Here is a 20,746-nt window from a genome sequence, read left to right on the forward strand (position 1 = left end):
AAGATGTTATTCCAAAAATTCTTAAATGATTTTTCCCCCTGAATAACAATTCTTAAATGAATTGCTCTTATTAAATCCACCGGTGTGATTTGATAAAGTGTTCATCTATAGTAGATGACATATATATTAGTTGAATATATAAATTATTTAATTGTCTATTGAAACATTAAATTTGTCCATTACTACTTAGAATTAAATATAAGTCTTAATGGATGTTAGTATATAAATTTACCCAGTGACTTACATTAAAATAAAAATAGGTGGAAGGACCCATAAGCGAAAAGGGGTATAAAGGAATTCACTATACTAGAGTCCATGCAACATGGATCGTAAGAAGAATAAACTAAGTATTAGACAGGAAACAAGCCAAACATAAGTTTTTTTTATAAGGGAGCAAACTTTGTATTAAGAGAAAGAGGTACTCAAGTTCCCCAAATAAAGACAAAAGGACCATAAAAGAGAGAGGAGAAAAACAAAAAACAAAAGAAAGTGTATAAAAGAATTCTTTAATATTTTGAAACATTATAAGATATGAACACCAAAACAAGGTTTAAGAGGATATGGTTTTCTTCATTTTGTAAATTTTCTATAAATAATCAGCACTATTGAAGCAAATCTTTATCATAGTTTTGATAGACTCCATGATTATATTGTGATATTTTTCCACCTTCACAAACCAATACAATCTGCCTTAAGTTTAGAGTCCATTTTGTATGAAATAGTAAAAGAAGAATAAATGCCCACCTTTGGTGGAATAATATCAAAATTTTTGAATGAGCACCTCTTCCCCATTTTGTCGAGCTTTTCTTTCATTAAGCAACTGAAATCATTAGAACCGCAGCAGAAGTCGACTATCTGTTTCAAGAAAAATGTTGCTTTTGTATAAAGATGGTAATAGCAGAAACAAGAATAGCATAGCAAGCTTACCCATTCACCCAAAAAAAAAAATTAGCATATTAGTAACAATACCAACAACGATAAACAAGATGCTATTCCACAACAGGAGAATCACTTTCGTGTTTAAAAATTTCCCCAGCTCTTAAATAAATATAGAAAATTTACTGTACAAATTCTTTGAGGATACAAGATTTCAGGAGCTTCATAATTTAAACTCAAAGAATCTCTTTGCAAACATATACTTTTCACAATCTGACAGTCCCTACTCCACATTTTACAGTTCTTTACCGACTATATAACTTCAGGTCAAGCCTGGTTCAGACAAGCAAATAGGAAGTAAAGTTAGGAAGTTCACAGACTTGAACCTTGTACTTCCCTTTGCAGAGATAAGTAACAAAAGATGATTGAATTGTTCCATATAAATATAAAAGTAATTTGGTAAAAATGGCATTCTCAATTTGAAAGCCTGACTGTCATTATATACAAGAGGAAAATTACAAATATGGAAAGAGAATAAAAATCAAATCAGAATAAAAATCAAATCCCTAAACATTAGCCTACAATGAAGACCCAATTAGTCTGTCACAATCATTGAGTCAACTTATATATATGATTTCCAACACTTCCCCTCAAGCTGGAGCAAATATGTTGACCAAGCCCAGCTTGACTATGGAAGACTAGAGAAGAGAAGGCCCAACACACTTTGTGAACACGTTTACAGTCTGTTCTGAAGAGGGAACAAAAATAGGTTTAATGATACCTGATCGAACCTTCTCTCGAATGAAGTAGATGTCTATCTCAATATGTTTTGACCTTTCATGTAAGACAAAATCGGAAGTAAGCATAATGGCTGATTTATTGTCACAAAACAGCCTTGAAGAACCTTTCTCTACAAGACCCAACTCTCCCAAAATTGATTGAAGCCAAAGGAGCTCACAAGTACCTTGAGCCATAGCTCGATATTCAGCTTCAACAGAGGATCTGGAGACAATAGCTTGCTTCTTATTCTTCCATGATATGAGATGATTACCATAGAAAGTACAGAAGCCAGAGGTAGAACGTCTATCTGTCTTACATCCAGCATAGTCTGCATTAGTAAAGCATGAGAGTCCAGACTGATTTTCTGAGGCATAGAACAGACCAAGGCCAGCGCACGACTTAAGATACCTCAAAATATGGTAGACTGCATCCATATGAGCTGAGCGAAGGGCATGCATGAATTAACTAACCACACTAACAACAAATGTCAAATCGGGCCTTGTGTTAGTCAAGTAGATAAGACGACCTACCAAACGTTGATACACGGACAGATCTGGAAGTAATTCACTTAACTCAACAGAGAGTTTGAGATTGGAGTCCATAGGAGTGGAAACAGGTCGACACCCAAGCATGCCAGTATCTGGAAAAAGATCCAAAACATATTTCCTTTGAGATAAAGAAATTCCACGACGGGATCTAGCAACCTCAAATCCAAGAAAATATCAAAGGGGACTTATGTCCTTCACATCAAAGGACTTTTGAAGATGAAGTTTTGCCTGAGCAGTCCCTGAAGCACCATCACCTGTGATAATGATATCATCTACATATACCAATAACATAATGCAGCGACCATCATAACGACATCGGATAAAGCAAGTATGGTCTAAGTGGCAGCGCACAAAGCCCATGGATAGAACAACATCACTGAAATGAATAAACCAAGCTCTATGAGATTACTTCAGACCATAAAGAGATTTCCGCAGCCTACAGACTTTCTCAGCATACTCCCCCTCAGCCCGAAATCCAGGGGGTGAATCCATATATATAGTCTCAAGTAAGTCTCCATTAAGAAATGCATTATTGACATATAACTAATGTAGAGGCCAAGAATGGGCAGCAGACAAGGAAATAAGCAGTCGCACATACGTCAACTTTGCCACAGTAGCAAAGGTAGCACCAAAGTTTTTGCCCGGAATCCGAGTAAAGCCTTTTACCACCAATCGAGCCTTATATTGATCAATAGAACCATCGGCTAAGTATTTCACAGTAAAGACCCATTTGCAGCCAACCGTTTTCTCCCCAGCAAGTAAAGCAACAAGTTCCCATGTATTATTACGCTGTAAAGCATCCATTCTTGTTATCATGGCAGACACCCAATTGGGATCCTGGAGGGCCTCTGACACTTATCTAGGAATAGAAACGGTCCCAATCTTGCCCAGGAAGGATTTATATGCACCTGAAAGATCATCATAGGAGACATACTGGGAAATAGGGTGGTTAATGCTACTAGAGAAACTATACCATTTAGGAGGGTGACGATCACGGGTAAGATAACGGGATGTATGCTCAGGAATGGTAGGAGCCACGGGAGAAAGAGAGTTACCTAACCTGGTTCGGAAAATGATTCTGGCAGGGGAGGTTGAGTGCGATGGCGACAAGAATAGACCTACAAAGGTAGAGGGGAACCCTGTATGGATGGAGAAGGAGATTCCAGTACAGTGTGATTTTCAAAGAGAGGAACAGGACAGGCAATAGGAGAGATCTCCTTCTCTAGACCACAAGAGAGAAAATGTTGTACCACAGAATTAGTACTATAAAAAGGAACAGCTTCATGAAATGTCACATCAAGAGAATAATACATATGTTTGGCCACGGGATCATAACAACGATAGCCCTTTAACATAGCAGAATACCCCAAGAAAATACACCTAATAGATTTATCATCAAGTTTATGACGAGAAGGACTACGGTTATGAACAATACAAGTACAGCCAAAAACGCAAGGCAGAAGGTGAAACAATGTATAACCAGGCTGGAGAATCTGAAGTGGGGCCTTACCACCAAAAACTCGACTGAGAGTACGATTAATCAGAAAACAGCTATAAGAACAGACATATGCCAATAGAATTTAGGCATATGCATACCACTCAGAAGACATCAGATCACAAACATAAGATGATGGTTTTTGCGTTCAGTCCACGCCATTTTGCTCAGGAGTGTAGGGGCAAGTGAATTGATGTAAAATCCCTTTTTTTATTAAGTTCAGTCCGGAACTCATTTGAAACATATTTACATCCATTATCAGAACGAATATTACGGACAACAATGTTATACTAGGTTTTGATCATTTGAAGAAACTGGGTAACTAAAAGAAGCACATCAGATTTCTTTTTCAGTAAATAAACCCAAGTACAACGAGAATAATCATAGTTGTTAAAGGCTCAAGGCGCACAAAAGCGCAAATGCCTCCTGGAGCTTGAGGCGCAAGGCCAGGCACGCGCCCGACTGAAGCAAGGCGCAAGTTGAAAAAAAAAAAAACAAAACCCACCCAATAAAGTATTAAAGATGCAATAGTATATATAAAGATGCAAAAGTCAACTAAATGAATTACTTAAGTTCAATATTCAACATAAAGATGCCAAAACCAACTAAATCAAGTACTTGAGTTCAACAGTGAATAATCAAACATATTAACATAAAGATTAACATTTCAATTTAAAAAAATAAATAAAGAGCTTTGACAAAATGCAAAAAGCATAATATTATTTCATGCAAAAATAAAAAAAGCAGTGTTGATGCAAAAAGCAGAATATTATTTATATATTATTTCGATCTCAACTTATATATATAAATAAAATATGTGTTGACACCAACTAGACAGATTATTTCAACTGCAAACCGGCAAGGAATCGAATTTCCTCTTTTGTCTGTCAATGAATGACATAAATTAATGGAAAATACAAATGATATGGAGCATTGCTATGAAGGTGATGATGCTGCCGATATAGAAGCAGGTGAAATTAAGGTGCAGCATAACATGATCTACAACTTGTTCTAATAAGATATGCTATTTATTCAAACTGACAATTTAAATATAAATCTTAATTAGGAAATCTTAACAATTTAATTAAATTCTTAATTTTTCAATGATATATAGTAAAAGGTATGCTTTTATGTCCATATTGCTTATAAGAGTTTATTCATTCTGCAAACCAAGAACAAAGGCTGAATAATTACATAACAGGTGAAGCAATAACATCATATGACATATCTAGAAGAAGAGCTCATATTATGCCCAAATTCCAAAGTTACAGTGACGGCTAAACATGTCAATTTTTGCACTGACAAATGCAGGTACAAGTATATACCAGGAAAGACAATGATCTACAACAATGATATGCTATTTAAAAAAAAAAAGAAGAGCCGAGAAGAGAGAAGAAGAATAGAGGAAAAAAAACAAAAATTTAAAATTAAAAGAAGAGCCGAGACGAGAGAAGAAGAATAGAGGAAAAAAAATTAAAATTAAAAATTAAAAGAAGAGCCGAGACGAGAGAAGAAGAATAGAGAAAAAAAAATGAAAAATTAAAAATTAAAAGAAGAGCCGAGACTCGAGAGAAGAAGAATAGAGAAAAAAAATTAAAAATTAAAAATTAAAAGAAGAGCCGAGACTCAAGAGAAGAAGAATAGAGAAAAAAATAAAAAAAGACTCGAGAGAAGAAGAAGAAAAGAAGAAGAAGAATAAATAAAATAAAAAAATAGAGATAAAAAATAAAAAAATAAAAATAAAAGAAGAGCAAGAGCCTAGACTCGAGAGAGCTGACTGCCGAGAGAAGAAGCAGAATTGAAAAAAAAAAAAAAATCTGAGAGTCTGAGACTGAGAGATCCGAGAAGCAAGAAGGAGAGAAGAAGAAGAGAGGGAAGGAGAACTTACCGGCTTCGCAGATCCGGCAGATCCAAGACTCCAAGCTTCGCAGATGAGGCTCCGGGCTCGTACTTCTCTCAGTTCTCTGTCCTTTTGCTTTTTGGTAATTGGTTCTCCTTTTTCCTTTTCTTTTTCTTTTGTAGTCGTGTAGTAATAAATAAATAAAAACTAAACTAACAATAAACAAATAATAAACCCATACACAATCAAAATAATAACAAAAAAAGTAAAAAATACATATACGTTTCAAGCAGGCACGCCTTTACAGCGCCTATAGCCTTGCGCCTCATCCTAAAAAGCGCTCGCCTAGTACAAGGCAGTCGCCTTGAGTTGGCGCCTTCGGCACCTTTAACAACTATGAGAATAATCATCAATAAATGTCGCATAATATCGATGCCCAGAGAAAGCAGTAACTGGGGAAGGGCCCCAAACATCAGATTGAATAAGATCAAACATACTAGGTGCACGACTCATATGAGAAATATAGCTAGTTCTAGTATGTTTAGAAAGCTCACAAACTTCACATTGAAACTTATGGTCCTTACATGCTTTATTTAACGAAGGAAACAATAAACATAGATACTGAAAGTTTACATGCCCCAAACGTGCATGCCACAAAACCAAAAGTGCGAAAAGAAACATCATAAGCACTAGAAGCAAGTAGGACAGAAGCTTGAAAACCCATTCCTTATGGTTCCCCAAAGTAGTAAAGCCCATCACGCTCATAACCCCTGCCAAAAATCATCTTCGAATAAAGGTTCTGTAACAGACAGTGATCTGGTAAGAATATAACTACACATTGGAGGTTTTCTGCAAGCCGGCTAATAGATAAAAGGTTAAAGGCAAATTTAGGTACATGAAGGACAGATGAAAGAGTAATATCAGGAGACAGACAAACATCACTCTTATTGTGAATGTAAAATGTAGAGCCATCCGCAAGATATACAGATTGGATAACAGGTATGACATTGGAAGAAAAAACTGATAACTCACCAGTCATGTGATCATTGACCCCAAAATCTAGAACCCAAGTAAGCTGCTTGGCCTTAACATGAAATGCAGCAAGAGTACTTGTAGCAATAGAGGCAATGGGAGCAACTGAAGGAACACCAACTTTAGAAGCAAGGGAGCCAAGCTGGTCTTGGATCTGCCCAATTTGCGAGTGACACTGGCTCAGTCCAGGATATACAGTAGATCCACCAGTAGCAACAGGAGTCTCTGCAACAACAGCAGTACGAAAAGAACCAGTTCCAGATAAACAGTTCCTAGAAAATTTCTTCTTTAGTTCAGGATGAAGTTTAAAGCTGCGAGCCTTAACATGTTCAACCCCTCCACAATGGTGACAAATAATCTAACCTCCAGAAGTACGTGATCCAAAGTTGGCTGCAAAAGCCATACTATCCCCAACAGGCTCAGACACTAGTAGAGGAACAAGTGAGGGCTGAATTAAACGGTGCTTGTGTTCTTCACCATCAACAGTAACAAAGGCTTCCAACAGGGATGGCATTGGTGATGCATTCAAGATCTAAAACTTAAGTGGTTCAAATTATGGGCGTAATCCCATAAAAAACTAATAGGTATGCTGACGATCAAGATGTTTGACAAGAAGAGAGGCTGCCTCGAGAGGAAATTCACTGAGAGGCTCATATTGAGCCAGTTCCTCCCAACGATATCTCAAATACCCAAAGTAATTACTTATCCCAAAAAAAAATAATAAAATAAAATAAAATTCCCAAAGTATCAGCTACAGACAAATTCAGGCCTTCCTGCGAGACCTTAGCAATATCTTGGTATAACTCAAAAATACGAGCATTATTCCTAGAATGAGCATACATTTGATTCAAAGCATTCCACAAGTCATTAACAGAGTCATAAAACATGAATATATTATAAATTCATTTCTCCATAGAATTAAACATCCATCCTAAAATGGTACAATTGTCCATATCCCACTAAGCATATTTAGGATCTTTAATATCTGGCATCTTTTCAGTGCCAAAAAACCACCCTGATTTGCCTTTTCGACCAACATAAAGGCGGAGGGAACAAGCCCATGATGCAAAATTATGGCCATTCAACAACAAATTAGTAACTCGTTGAGCCAGTGTGTGTTGCGCCAAAAAGAAAGTTTCTTTATTATTACTTGAATCAATCATAATATTAAATAGAACGATTTAACAAATCACCAATAATTTCAAATAAAGGAGGAATAAACTTGATTTTGATCAAACCTAGAAGCCGGAGACACGGCAGTCCGATCCGAAAATGCTGCCGAATATCCCAGCAGCCCTAAAAAATTGCAAACACGTCATGTGACCCTTAGTGCATGAAAAAGACTAAGGGAATACTCCAACAGGGGTCGACCCTAGAGGAGATTGGCTCCCCCAAGACTTTCGCAACAGCGACCTGAAGAAGAGGGAAGGAGCTGTGACGAGATAGAAAGAGAGATCAAAAGAGGCGGTGAAAGAGAAAGGGTGGGGGAGGCGTAGGTTTGAGGCTCTGATACCAAAAAGTAATTTGGTAAAAATGGTATTCTCAATTTGAGAGCCTGAGTATCATTATATACAAGAGGAAAATTACAAATATGGAAAGAGAATAAAAATCAAATCAAAATAAAAATAAAATCCCTAAACATTAGCCTATAATGAAGACCCAATAAGTCTGCCACAATCATTGAGTCAACTTATAGAAATGATTTCCAACAAATATAATTGCAAACATTCTTGAGGAAAATTTTCTTGAAAAATATAAAACAGAATCCGAGGACAAATGCTAAAAAGAAAGTGACAGATTGATTATCCATTTGTTGGAAATATCCAAGTATATATCAGTGGGAAGAAGAATAAAAGGATTATACTTTAAAATATAAACAGCTATCAGCTTCTGACCCTAAAGTGAAACGGTCAACAGCTCAACAGCTAAAGCATCAGCAATCCTAATCTCAGAGCTATTGTCAAGTTATAAGATTTATTGTTGAATTTAGAGCCTTGCAATAATTTACTGTTGACTCACTGACCATTTTCAATGGATCAATCAATTGTTCACATTCTGTCAAAATATATCTAATCGTGCTATAATTGTTTATGTAGAAGTGCTCGGGGCTGGTTCTGAACGCCCGGCTGCTAAACGAATACCCACCCCTACTGCCATGGGAGCTACCTTTGGAGCTTTTTTCTTGTCAGGAGCAGATCATTCATCACTGCTTTCAATAGATTGATCGTTAAGATCATGGACATCAAATGAAGCATTCTTTTCAGATAAAATACTTTTTTTACACTTCAAATCATACTAAAATTCACTTACCCGGAAAATATATATATATAGAAATCATGCCGGAATGTTTCTCTTGGTAGCCCAAGTTCAATGGGGTCAACCAAGTCAATATTAATCCATTCAGAGTCCTAAAATCCAGAGTCTACTCAGTCAATCTTACCTTGACCTAGGCGTGCATGATTCAAGTTCATCAGGATCGTTCATCCAAATCAACATGTGATATTCAATCAGTTTTACGGTCACATCTTCAAAGAAAACGCAAATCAACTTGACTTGCAGAAACAAGTTTGATCCAACTATTGTGATTTACTATTTTGGTATTCTTTATTTAATTGAGAATAAAAGATTTGTCTCTGACACCAACCCAACTCTTTTTCACATCCGGTCTTGGGCAATGGGAGAGTCAAAATAAACTAGATTTATGATTTCTGATTAAAGGTTACCCAATAAAATCAATATTTAATTCAAAGAAACAAAACTATAATGTATATACCGAATTAGCAATGCGAAGGTATCTTAATGCTTCCAACACCTAGTTGCCCAGGATTATCAAGAGATCAAACATTATAATTTAGTTTTAATCTTTTCCCCAGGAGGGCGAACCCATGAGAGGAAATGTCTAAATTTAGGTATAATGTAGTAATAACTTTAATGTATTTCGCAGTTTAAATTGTCACTTCCAAAGAGCACAGAAAATAAATTATAGCAGTACACTTTGATCAAAAGACACATTGTTAATTGTCTACAACATTCATATACCCCAAAAAAGAATGCAAATAATTCTTACCATGTCACCATCTTGTGCATACCAATGGAGCCTATCAACTATCTGCACAAAAAACTCACTGTATGAACTTCGGTCTTGCCTATCAAATATTTGCAGCAACAACACAGTAGCAAACACAGAGAACTAAACTATACAACTGTAAAATGGATTGACAATCTTTATTGAGATCCCTCTGGAGAGGGCCTTAACTGCAAGCAATCCAGATAAGGCAAAAGTCAAAACCACAAAACTACATTGAATGCCATAAGCTTGTTGACAGAATAAGTAATTGTAGTACTTTAAAAGTTCAAGTTACATTGCAGACAGCAGGTGAAAGGTTTCTGAAGCATTCTCATTTAACTCTAAATCTATCTAATCCAAACAGAAAAAAAGTTCTCTACATAGAAGATCTAATAAAGGCATGCATCTCATAAACGATGAAACAGGCGGAGCCTTAAGTCAATACCCTTTATTGTTGGGTAATCAAGACCTAACCAGTAGCAATAAATTTAAGTCAGTCGCAATAAGTTCATCAAAGAGGAAAAGTATACTTTGAGGCAGTCTTAAATCTTCTATATTCTATTTTATCTAAATTACCAATGTCTTTTTCTCAACGTTTGTATATTTGAAGAGATGAAAGTACATAGTTTCTCAAGAGAATAACTGCATACAATAGATATGCATGTTCTACTGAAGTCCTACAATTTGAATCTTTGTTGCTTGACAGCCAACGTAAGTTCTCCTTCAAATACAAGTTCTACAAACTAACCTGTTATGACAAACAATGTGAACCAACAGATTTCAATCAAGAAACACGACAGAAAAAACATACACCGCACAATATACGAAGATTTACGTGGTTAGGCATAAAGCTTTCGCCCATGGTGAAGATCTGACAAAAGATCTCACTATGTGAAAAACAAGAGATTACAAGTTTCAGCCCCCGACCACCACCCCCCCCCCCCCCTCCTCCCTCTCTAACTTCGGTTTTCCAGTGTTATCTCGTACCACACCACAAACCCTAAACATGCTGGGATACAAAAGAGACTACAACCCGGGTCCACAAGCCGCAAGAGAAAACAGGTCAGATTTTTTCCTTCGGATAGCAAACAAAATTAGGGCCACAACTTCACATAACCAATAAACCAACTCGGTATCTGATCAATCTGGTCATCGAAAGAAGCTTTCCTAGTGATTTTAAAATTATTGGTCGCCAACAGAGACAGTAGCCACAGTAATTGCAGTGGGACTACATGCACATTCCATTTGCAACTACACATTTAACTTACGAGATTGCTTCTACTTCTTCACGTTAGGAGATTATCTTAGCTACAGAAGGAAATAGTGAACACGTGTGATTTTTTTTCTGGTGAAGCTAGATGGGACTTTTATCTTCTCTCTACGTTTCCCACCACAACCATATTTAGCAACCATTGGGCTCTATTCATATCTCTAGTCTTCCCCCCTCAGTATCCTGAATAAGCAGGACAGACACTGGGTAATGCTCCTTATTCTTGAACCAATGCGGCAAAGGGAATATATTGAAACTTCTATATATTGTGCTTTCATAATTGGTGCAAATGTGATTCTAACTTAGCAGTAGCACATTCCCCTTGCGTGTTTCCACTTCCTTGTGTCTTTGGGAGATACTCTTAGTGGTAGAAGGAAAAATTGAACACATTTGATGTTTTACAATTAAACTAGACCTTGTAGTCCTCCCGACAATGTACCAATCAGGTACAGCTGCTAAAATATTACTTTATTTTCTTCACTCCAGCTTCTTCCACCTGGATCATTGACTTGGTGCATGTAATCAATCATATGACTACAATGTGATCTACTTTCTCTATATACCAACTTCGATCTAGAAGGAAGAAAGTCAAAATCCTTGACTAACCTTAACCAAATCCTTGACTAACCTTAACTTTCTGTTATTCTTTGGATAAGGATCCTTTCCTTTATTTTGGGGCAAGGAAACAAAGAAGTTTGCATCTTAGCACCGTTTTCTCAAGGTAAATAAGTTACTCAAACTTGTTTATGAACCCTCTGGTACATTGCAAACTCCTGGGATCCATCTAATCACAAACATGATATGGATTCATAGGAGCCATGATCAAAAAACAATGAAAGAACAGATTATCATATGTCAATGAGATTTTATAAAATGATTACCATATAATCATAAATTGCAGTATTATAAAAAAAAAATTTCTCTGGTATACCTGTCTGAAATGTACCTGGGTACTTCCTTCAACTTTAGATGTTCTCATTCAGATATGATATACTCTGGCACTTCTAAAGAAAAGACTATTTTCATGAAAATTCTCTCATTTTCCTATATGTTGTCTGTTAGAGGATAGAAAGTTTTAAGGGCATTGAAACCAAAGAAAAGGGTCTTGCTGCTGTGATAGGTAAGATTCAACTAAGAGATCACCCTACCAATATTTCAATAAACAACTAAATGCTGATGAGAAAAATAATGAGATTACTGTCTTACCTCCTTCAGCTTGTCCACTTTCGTAAAATGACGACCAAATGATGTATAGCGTGTGCGGTGGAGAAAAGGAGCAAGATATACGCTGAGCTTCCTCTACAATGGAAAGCAAAATAGTTGGTGCATTATGGAAGTACCCTTCACATTACTTTTTGAACAAATAGCCATTAGGTATCTCCAGTAATAAGTGTACAACAGGTAAGCAATTTCATCAGGACTTTTATTTTGGCTAGACAAACAGGATTACATAAACAAATATGCCTGACAGTTACAAACATACTGGGACTTCAATCTTGCATCTCACAACTGTCAAATAATTCTGTTAACATACAATCTCATTGAAACAAAAGTAGCAAACATGATACAACAGTATATTTATTACGGGTAGCGAGCAATAAACACCCCATATAGTATGCATATAGGGTATATAACCCCCTATAGGTTCTTAAAAGTCCCTAACCTTTATTTTTGGAGCGAACAAGGGCCTGTTGTCAGTGGAGCGATTAAAAGACTAAATTGCCCTTATCTAACTGGGAAAAAAAAGGAGAAAACTACGTAAATATAAAATTCCTAACCCTGAAATATAAAGGATAGGGCATTCTTTGCCCAAAATATAAACATTAGGTGCTTTTTTTCTCACTTTGCCCTTGAAATCAATAAGGTTTTGGAGTAGCCAGAGACCATGGAGAAAGAGAGAATTTGGGAGTAGAGAGAGAAAGAGAGAGGGAGATGGGTTTGCAAAAAGAGAGGGAAATGTGATTTATATATAAAATGGTATAAGGGGCATTTTGGGGAGGGCAAAAGGGTGTTTTAGGAATTTAATAACTTAAAATAGTCATGTGCCACACACATGACTTCTTAAAGGTCATTTTCTGACTAAAATATAGACACTAAGCCCTTATTTGTCACATTTTTCAAACTTAACGGACTTATATACCCAAAATAAAGGATATGGGTGTTATTTGCCCAAAATGTAAACATTAGGGGTGTTTTTCTCACTTTGCCCTATTTATTACTAATAAGTAGAAATTTGAAATAATTTTTCAATGATATATTCTAAGATAGTTCAGGTTACAAAGACTGACTTAACAAAAATACAAATATATAGGGAGAATAGAGAGATATATACTTTGCTTAAAACAATGCAAAAGATAATACAGCAGATGTTGGGAGCAGCATACTCAGCACAGTACTAAGCAAGAAACTGAATCATAGTCAATTAGTGAATTATTGGAGACAATCACGACATTACCAGCAAAATCAAATCTGGAAAGCTTGATTACAGCAATACAGATTTGAAAATAAAATCTGGAAATATACTTCCTTACTTGTAACTTGTACATTAGTTTGATTAGCTATAATTTTGGGATTTGTTAGCTGTCAATATTTGTCAAAATTCATTGACCAATGACCAAGATCCATCTCTCATGGCAGATACCGAAGCTCCTAATGCCAATGACCAAGGATTGAACAACGATCCTCGCGATCCCTTCTTTATTCATCACTCTGATAATCCTACCGCAGTCCTTGTCTCTCCACTGCTCACGGGAGACAACTTTGGCATATGGCTTCGCGCCATGACGATGGCGCTCGCGCAAAGAATAAGTTTGGGTTCATTGATGGTACCCTCAAACCACCAACTGATGATGCCAGAGAGTTGCAACAATGGCAGAGATGCAACGATTTGGTGAGTTCATGGATCCTCAATTCGACAGACAGTGAAATTCAGGCAAGCATACCCTACGCCGAGACTGCCAGGGAAATATGGATTGATCTTAGCGATCGCTTCACTCAAACAAATGCGCCGAAAATCTATCAACTCAAGCAATCAATTGCATCTCTAAAACAAGATATCTCTGTTTCTGCTTATTTCACAAAGATGAAAGCATTATGGGATGAGTTGAACTCACTCGCGCTGATGAAACCCTGCACTTGTGGACATGGAAAGGGAAATTCAACTCAACAGCAACAAAACTGTGCTGGTAATGTCGTGATTGTCTCCAATATGAATTCACATGCACAACACTAAAATGTCAAGGATTAGGTTCATTGCTCTGTAGATTCATTGCCCAACATACTTGGAACCAAATGTTCTGCTGAAGTCATACAATAAATTTCTGACAAAAAAATGTCCCCGTATGGTATAAGAATGACAGACAAAAAAAGGAAAAACTTTTTGTTTCAAACATATCAAGTTATGAAATGTTCAATGTTGCAAGGAATGACTAAGCACGACAACTGCGCAAGCAATAAAAATATGAAATGAAAAAGAGCAGAAATATAAAAAGTACAGTGTGCATATTAGTATTGAAAACCAAATATTTGGCATGTGTTATAATGAGTTCAGGTCAAACTGGAATGAACCTTCCATCTGATAAGCTGCTCGAGAATTTCTGGTTCACAAACAGCTTTTGCATCTTCAATGGCACACCCTTCTTGTAATTTCTTTAAGGCTGTTCGAACAGCCTGCAAATTTATATTTACTAACCAATTAGAAACCAGAATAAGAATAAAAAAAAAAAAACAAATGAAGGCACAAGTATGGATTTGAGATTTTAAATGAATTATCTTTGGCAGCTAGATGTGATGCAATCAGTAAGACATACCTGTACAGCACCCTCCACCTTTCCCATTGTAATGTTCTTGTCTACTGCAAACCTTGAAGAATATGCACGACCAGATAGCCTTCTCTGCTTCATTACGAATTCTTCCATATTAAATGAAGCAGATGAATTTTTCATTAGCCCCAGAACTCTGAATAATAAAGGATGAGATCAAACTTGATGAACAGCTCAAATAAAATAATGTTGAAATCTAAGATTTTTCTACCCCAAAAAAAAAAAAAAACCACAAAGCCACAAATGTGAAAACAAAACAAATGCAAGTACATCACCGCTTTTCCACTTCAGTATCATATCTCAAAGGCTGTGTATTGCTCGCCATCTTTTTCACAGGCTTAGAAGCTATCTTGTTCTCAGTCTTACCACAATAATTATTTTGCTCCTTAGATAGATATGACCTCTTAGTCAGCAGAGAGTTTGACTGATTCAAAGATGACTTGCTTTTGTCTGCTGCAGAGGGCATGTAAGTCTTCCCTGAGGACATATTATTGTCCTTTAAAGACTTCAAAGTTAATGCTTTTGTTTTTGGTTCAAAACCTTGTCCAGAAAATCCTCTCTCAGTTTTGTTGGTACAATCACCACCTTTAACAGCACTATACACCTTCTCAACCTGCTTTTGCATCTTTAGTGAATTTCTTTCTCTAACATTTCCAGAAACCATACTTATTTCCTCTGTCACCACCTTCTCTTTGCTGGATGACAGTACTAAAGAGTGCTGCTTCTTTTTTACATCAATGTCCGGAAATAAAACATGATTTCTTTCTGGTGTCCCAATTTCCAGAATGATCTTATGGTCCCTGATCCAGAAACAATCGGTAATTCAAACCCTGTTCAGTAAATGATCCATGATTTATTTAAAAAACTAAAGGGGCAGATGCAGGATACTAATCCAATTGAACATGAAAGTGTGTGCATCATTAATCGCCCCGCGGGGGGGTGTTGTGTGGGGGGGAAATAAAGAAGAAAGAAAAGAATATAATAAAGGTACCTCAAATGAATACTTACATGCAATATATCAATGTACGATTTGGCAAAAGACCATCCCAAGCCCTTTGCTGGATATCTGTACCATTTGTACATTCAAAGGTAATCTCCCTGAAACAAGTAACTGAAGCATAAGAACAAAGACGTCAAAGGTTTTATTTCTTTCAGTATTTGACACTAGATTCTTTCTTCAAAATCGAAACAAAACTGATTAAATATGTGAAGACCATTAAAGACTACCTGGGCAAGCATTTCCGGTGGTATGCCTTAGGACAGCGTCTGCACAATGCAAATTGCAAATCAAAAACCTTTTTTTCTTCACCTTGCTTACAAACATAACATTTATGGGCAGGACACGTGAATGATTCTCCTGAAGCTATATTCTTCTTTAGTTCTTCAGCTTGAGTATCATCCCGAGGGTGGAGCAGTTCTGCTACACATTTTGGATGATAGAAATGGCCGCATGTTGCAGAAACACAAGGGAAGACCTGGAAGACATTAGGCAAACCAAGTCTGAAGTTGCTAATCCTCATGCATATGACTACAGTGGTGAAAATTACCTGATATCTATATTGAAAAGAACATGTAGCAATTGGAGCAAGGTAAGACGACCCAAATTTATGCAAACATCTATTGCAAGGATCAAATGTAATTAAATAATAGAAGATGAATAAAAGAGGATGCAAGTAGGGTGTTCTAACAGATTCTATCATAATAACATAACTTCTGCATCAACTATTAGATAAAGAAGACACCTATATACACCATAATTATCAAATATTTACTTAGGCACTGCCCTCATTATTACTATAAACACTTCCTTTCCTTTTTCTCAGCATGTAACATGGTATCAGTGTCCTCGTCAACCTACTTTAGTTATTTTGGTTGTGACAATTTTTTTTTCTATTCTATTCTTCCTAATTTGGTTTGCTGTTTCATGGCAACTTCCGTCAATCTTATCATTGATACCAGTGCAAAGCTTGTTGGCTGCTACTACTGCTTCTGCTAGTTTGAATTTTGTGACTTCAACTTCTATGCCTTTGATTTCTGAGCTTGCCGCATGGATTGATCAGCTTGAGAAAATATTTTAATATCTACAGCAATTTCTGCTTTGCTTGACCAACTACTTCTAGTATTCTGGGGCATTCTTATATTCTTGACCAATTACAATATTCTAGGGCATTCTCCATGTCAAACACCAATACTTCAAGGACACTCCTAGACACAAGTTTGTCAACTCATAGAAGTGTCCATAATTAAAAACTAAATTCTTTTATTTCAAAGAGTAATGCTATCAAGAGATTCCCCTCATAACAAGAGCCATAAGTCTCCACATGTAACAACTGGATTGAGACACTTTGATATCTGTGAAAAGTAAAATGAATCATTTAATACATCTTTCAATCTAGTGGTTAAATATCATGAGGGGGCTCTCTTAATAGCATTACTCTATTTCAGGCAACTAGTCAGCACATCCTAAGTATTCCCTAACATATACCAGCACAATATATATACACCACGCACGCACACACACACATATATATATGAAGGAATCATGTCCGACGATCTTAGACACAAGATGAACACCTCCAAGGTGTCAACCTTTTCCTTGAGAATAATATTACAAGTCAAACATGCAACAGACACTTTTTAATGTAGGGCGAGAATGTAATTGTAATGACAAAAATATAATGGAAGAGTAGTGGTTATAATATATATGTATATAATATAAATCTTTATGTTTTTACATAGCTTTATCTTCCACATTACACAATTCTTAGTATAGAAATTAGAAAGTTCTATAGCTGTCTTACATATAAAATATATGTAAACAAAATTTATATAAACAATGGCCGTGTTAACACCATGTCTGTATCCTGTTTCTTTAGAATTTGCTGTACTGTATCGTGTTCATGTGTGCCCGTACCTGTGATATTTAGTTCTATATGACCCACCAACAATAGTCAAATGAAATTATCAGCAAGAAAAATCTATGCAGTTGAATCATTATTTTTATCATAATTGTCAGAAGATTTAAACCTCTGCACCAGAAGTTTTATTGGAAGAGCCCAACATGCCACAAATAAAGCACTGATGCCGCTGATGTTGACAATTTTTGCACAGGAAATTCTGAATTGCCTGCATACAACCAAGCAATGGTTAAAGGTGCAAATCACTGAATATCAGACAAAGCTTCAAAAGAAAATGATATGACAAAAGTAGGTTTATACTTCAACTTCAGCATCAGAATAGCCAAGAGAGTCACAAACTGTCTCAACTCCAGAGTCTTTAGTTGGATGAAAGGATCTCATGCAGCATCCTTCACAACTGCATTACATGGAAAAGAATAAAATAAATAAACAAGAACAACAAACAAGAAGTGCATAAAAGCTGCTAAACAAAGAAAGAAAAAGTTTCCAAGCAAGCAACAGAGCTAATCATCAACCTTTTTAAGATGAAAAAAAAAAAAAAAAAAAAAAAAAAAAAAAAAAAAAAAAACCTATATATAAATAAGAAATTAGATTTTCATTTAATAAGATATTTGTTGAAAGAGATGCATAGCAAGAGGAGGAAAACTCCCCAGAAGATGAAGCTACAAAAACAAGAGAGTAATGGAGGCAATAACCAAAGCACGGAAGAATAATAGAAGAAAGTGCCTTTTGACGAACCTTTGGACATTGGTCGAATGGCAAAAGTGTAAAAGAAAGGGATACTATATTTCCCTCCTATCTCCATTTTTGGGTGGAAATAAAATGGTGGTCCTGGTGAGAAACTTTGTCCTTCCTCTTTTCATTTCCCCCGTCCTTTCCTTTGAAAACTCTTTCCATCCCTCCATTTTCCTTTCCCCCTTTCTTCCTCCCCCTAGTCCCTCCTACCAAAGGGAGCATACATGCCTAACTTCCAAAAATCATGAATACTTTTGTATTAAACAATCCACTTTTGGAAATCCAAGTGAATTATGTCCATCGTAAAAGCTTGACTGAAGTTCTCCTTTGACAAATTTGAAACAACTTCCCTACTCTTTTGTGATATTAAATATATATTTCCAGTAAATATTACATGAATAAGATACTTGGAAGTTTGGAACATTATGCATCGGATGAATGGGTCGCTTTGATAATTTTGGATGAATAAAATCAGAGAGGGAAAAAAAAAAAGGACAAATGAAATGGTAAAGATAAATAAAGAACACATTAAAACTTTGACAGTGAATTAGAATGAAGAATTTTGAACCACCAAACCTAAGGAGTTTGAAATGAAGAGCTTCAAATCTGCAAATTTTGAACTCCTCAGATTTGTAATATTTATTGCCTAGATAAAAAAATTTAAAAATCAAGCAATAAATTTTACAAATCTAGGCATTTATTATATTCACTTGGAAGATAAAATCTCAATAGTTTCTCATCCATGCTCTGAGTAAAAGAGCCACGTTTTATCATCCATAATCAAATTCCTCGTCAAATATAGCTTTAAGGAAATAGAAGGTACATGCATACCACAGAAGTTCACCACCATTGTCACAAAATGCACAAACAGTATCAAAAAGTCCATCCTCATTTCCATCACATTCATCATTATTGTCATCATCAACATCATTGTCATCGTCATCATCATTATCTTCATTATATGCATCAACTATAAACTTGGACTTCTTTGTTGTTACATTCTCCTGCTGCATAGAACAAATGCACTTCTTAAAACAAAGGACTGTAACTTTAACATCTGATGGAGGGAGGAAATAGAGGCAATTTACAAGCGAAGTGTTAACTATTGGCACTGACCTCATGTGAAGCTTTCCTTTTTCCAGGCATCTCCAAAAGAAAATTAGCCAAGTACTGTCAAGATTATATTGTCAAAAAAGCAAAGATGTGGAATTTGTTCATGCATGCATGTATATATGTGTGCGTATTCATCCTTAAAAACATAATAGATGTGGAATTTGTTCATTTTTAAATACTCTAAAAAATACAGAAAAACTTTATGTTATGTGTGTTGTGTATACATCTTTATAAATATAATAGATGCGGAATTTGTTAATTTTTTCTTGTAACTACATGCCTGCAAAAGGGAGTTAAATACTCTAAAAAAATATAGAGCAACTTTATGTCAAGGATTACAAAGAAAGCCAATGAATACATTCCAAGTTCATTAAATTTGACATTTGACAATCTGAACAAACTTTGACCCAGAAAACAGGTGTTGAGGTATTGTTTCATCTTGACCTTGCACTAATTGAGAACTGATGGAACCCATATTTGGGTCATTTGTGTTCCAGGTACAGCAATTTTTCTCTTTCGGATGCTTTCTAGGAAAAAGAGGTCACAGAATTTAACTTTTAACATTTTAAAGCTTCATAACCTATTAGATGTATTAAGGACATAGAGTACACAATATTAGTTAAAGAAAGCAACATATTAAATAGAAGGAAGAATTATTATCAAAACCTATTAAATGAGGAATACCCTAGAGAAGATGTAGAAGAAAATGATTTTAATTTTTAACATAGGAATGATAAATAAAATCACCAACAAGGAGGTAGAGGACACGCTAAAGAAGATGGGGAGTAATAAGTGGTAGGTCTAGATAATACTTCCATTGAGGCTTGGCAAACATTAGGTAATGTGGGAATTGAGTGGCTAACAAAGTCGTTTGACAACATCCTAGAACAAGGCATGATGCTGAATGAATGGAGACAAAGTACAATAGTACCTCTTTAAAGAATAAAGGGGATATACAAAATTGTGGCAACTATGGAGGAATTAAATTAATGGGACATACAATGAAAACATGGGAAAGGGTCATAGAACAAAGACTAAGAAATGAGTACATGGTATCCGATAACCAATACAGATTCAAGCCAGAAAATATCGACAATGGAAGCTATATACTTAGGCAATTAGTTGAAACATGTAGATGTAAGCAACAAAACTTATAATCTTACATATATATATATATATATATATATATTTTTGATAAGTCAAAACTTATAATGATTTTTATAGACTTGGAGAAAGTGTATGATAGTGTCC

General features: G+C 35.8%; 1 protein-coding gene across 3 annotated transcripts in view; it reads right to left on the reverse strand.

Annotated features, from left to right (window-relative positions):
* The window catches only part of LOC132307427 (protein ENHANCED DOWNY MILDEW 2-like), a 31,084-nt gene that overhangs the window by 3,893 nt on the left and 6,445 nt on the right, over positions 1-20,746 (reverse strand). For 2 of the 3 annotated variants that reach the window (XM_059805180.1, XM_059805181.1), the window contains exons 4-15: positions 19,499-19,552; positions 19,214-19,389; positions 17,948-18,044; positions 17,757-17,855; positions 15,957-16,204; positions 15,738-15,827; positions 15,005-15,529; positions 14,718-14,865; positions 14,476-14,577; positions 12,115-12,207; positions 9,639-9,680; positions 745-855 (exon numbers count right to left, since the gene is read on the reverse strand). In XM_059805180.1, the coding sequence (XP_059661163.1) occupies positions 745-855; positions 9,639-9,680; positions 12,115-12,207; positions 14,476-14,577; positions 14,718-14,865; positions 15,005-15,529; positions 15,738-15,827; positions 15,957-16,204; positions 17,757-17,855; positions 17,948-18,044; positions 19,214-19,389; positions 19,499-19,552 (1,785 nt within the window). The remainder of the gene's footprint in view (positions 1-744; positions 856-9,638; positions 9,681-12,114; positions 12,208-14,475; positions 14,578-14,717; positions 14,866-15,004; positions 15,530-15,737; positions 15,828-15,956; positions 16,205-17,756; positions 17,856-17,947; positions 18,045-19,213; positions 19,390-19,498; positions 19,553-20,746) is intronic. The other variant, XM_059805182.1, reaches the window with a different exon arrangement.

Source organism: Cornus florida, unplaced genomic scaffold (genome assembly GCF_030987335.1).
Source record: "Cornus florida cultivar Cherokee Brave unplaced genomic scaffold, ASM3098733v1 CherokeeBrave_3.0.0_Hap2_Chr05, whole genome shotgun sequence".
Taxonomy (NCBI): Eukaryota; Viridiplantae; Streptophyta; class Magnoliopsida; order Cornales; family Cornaceae; genus Cornus; species Cornus florida.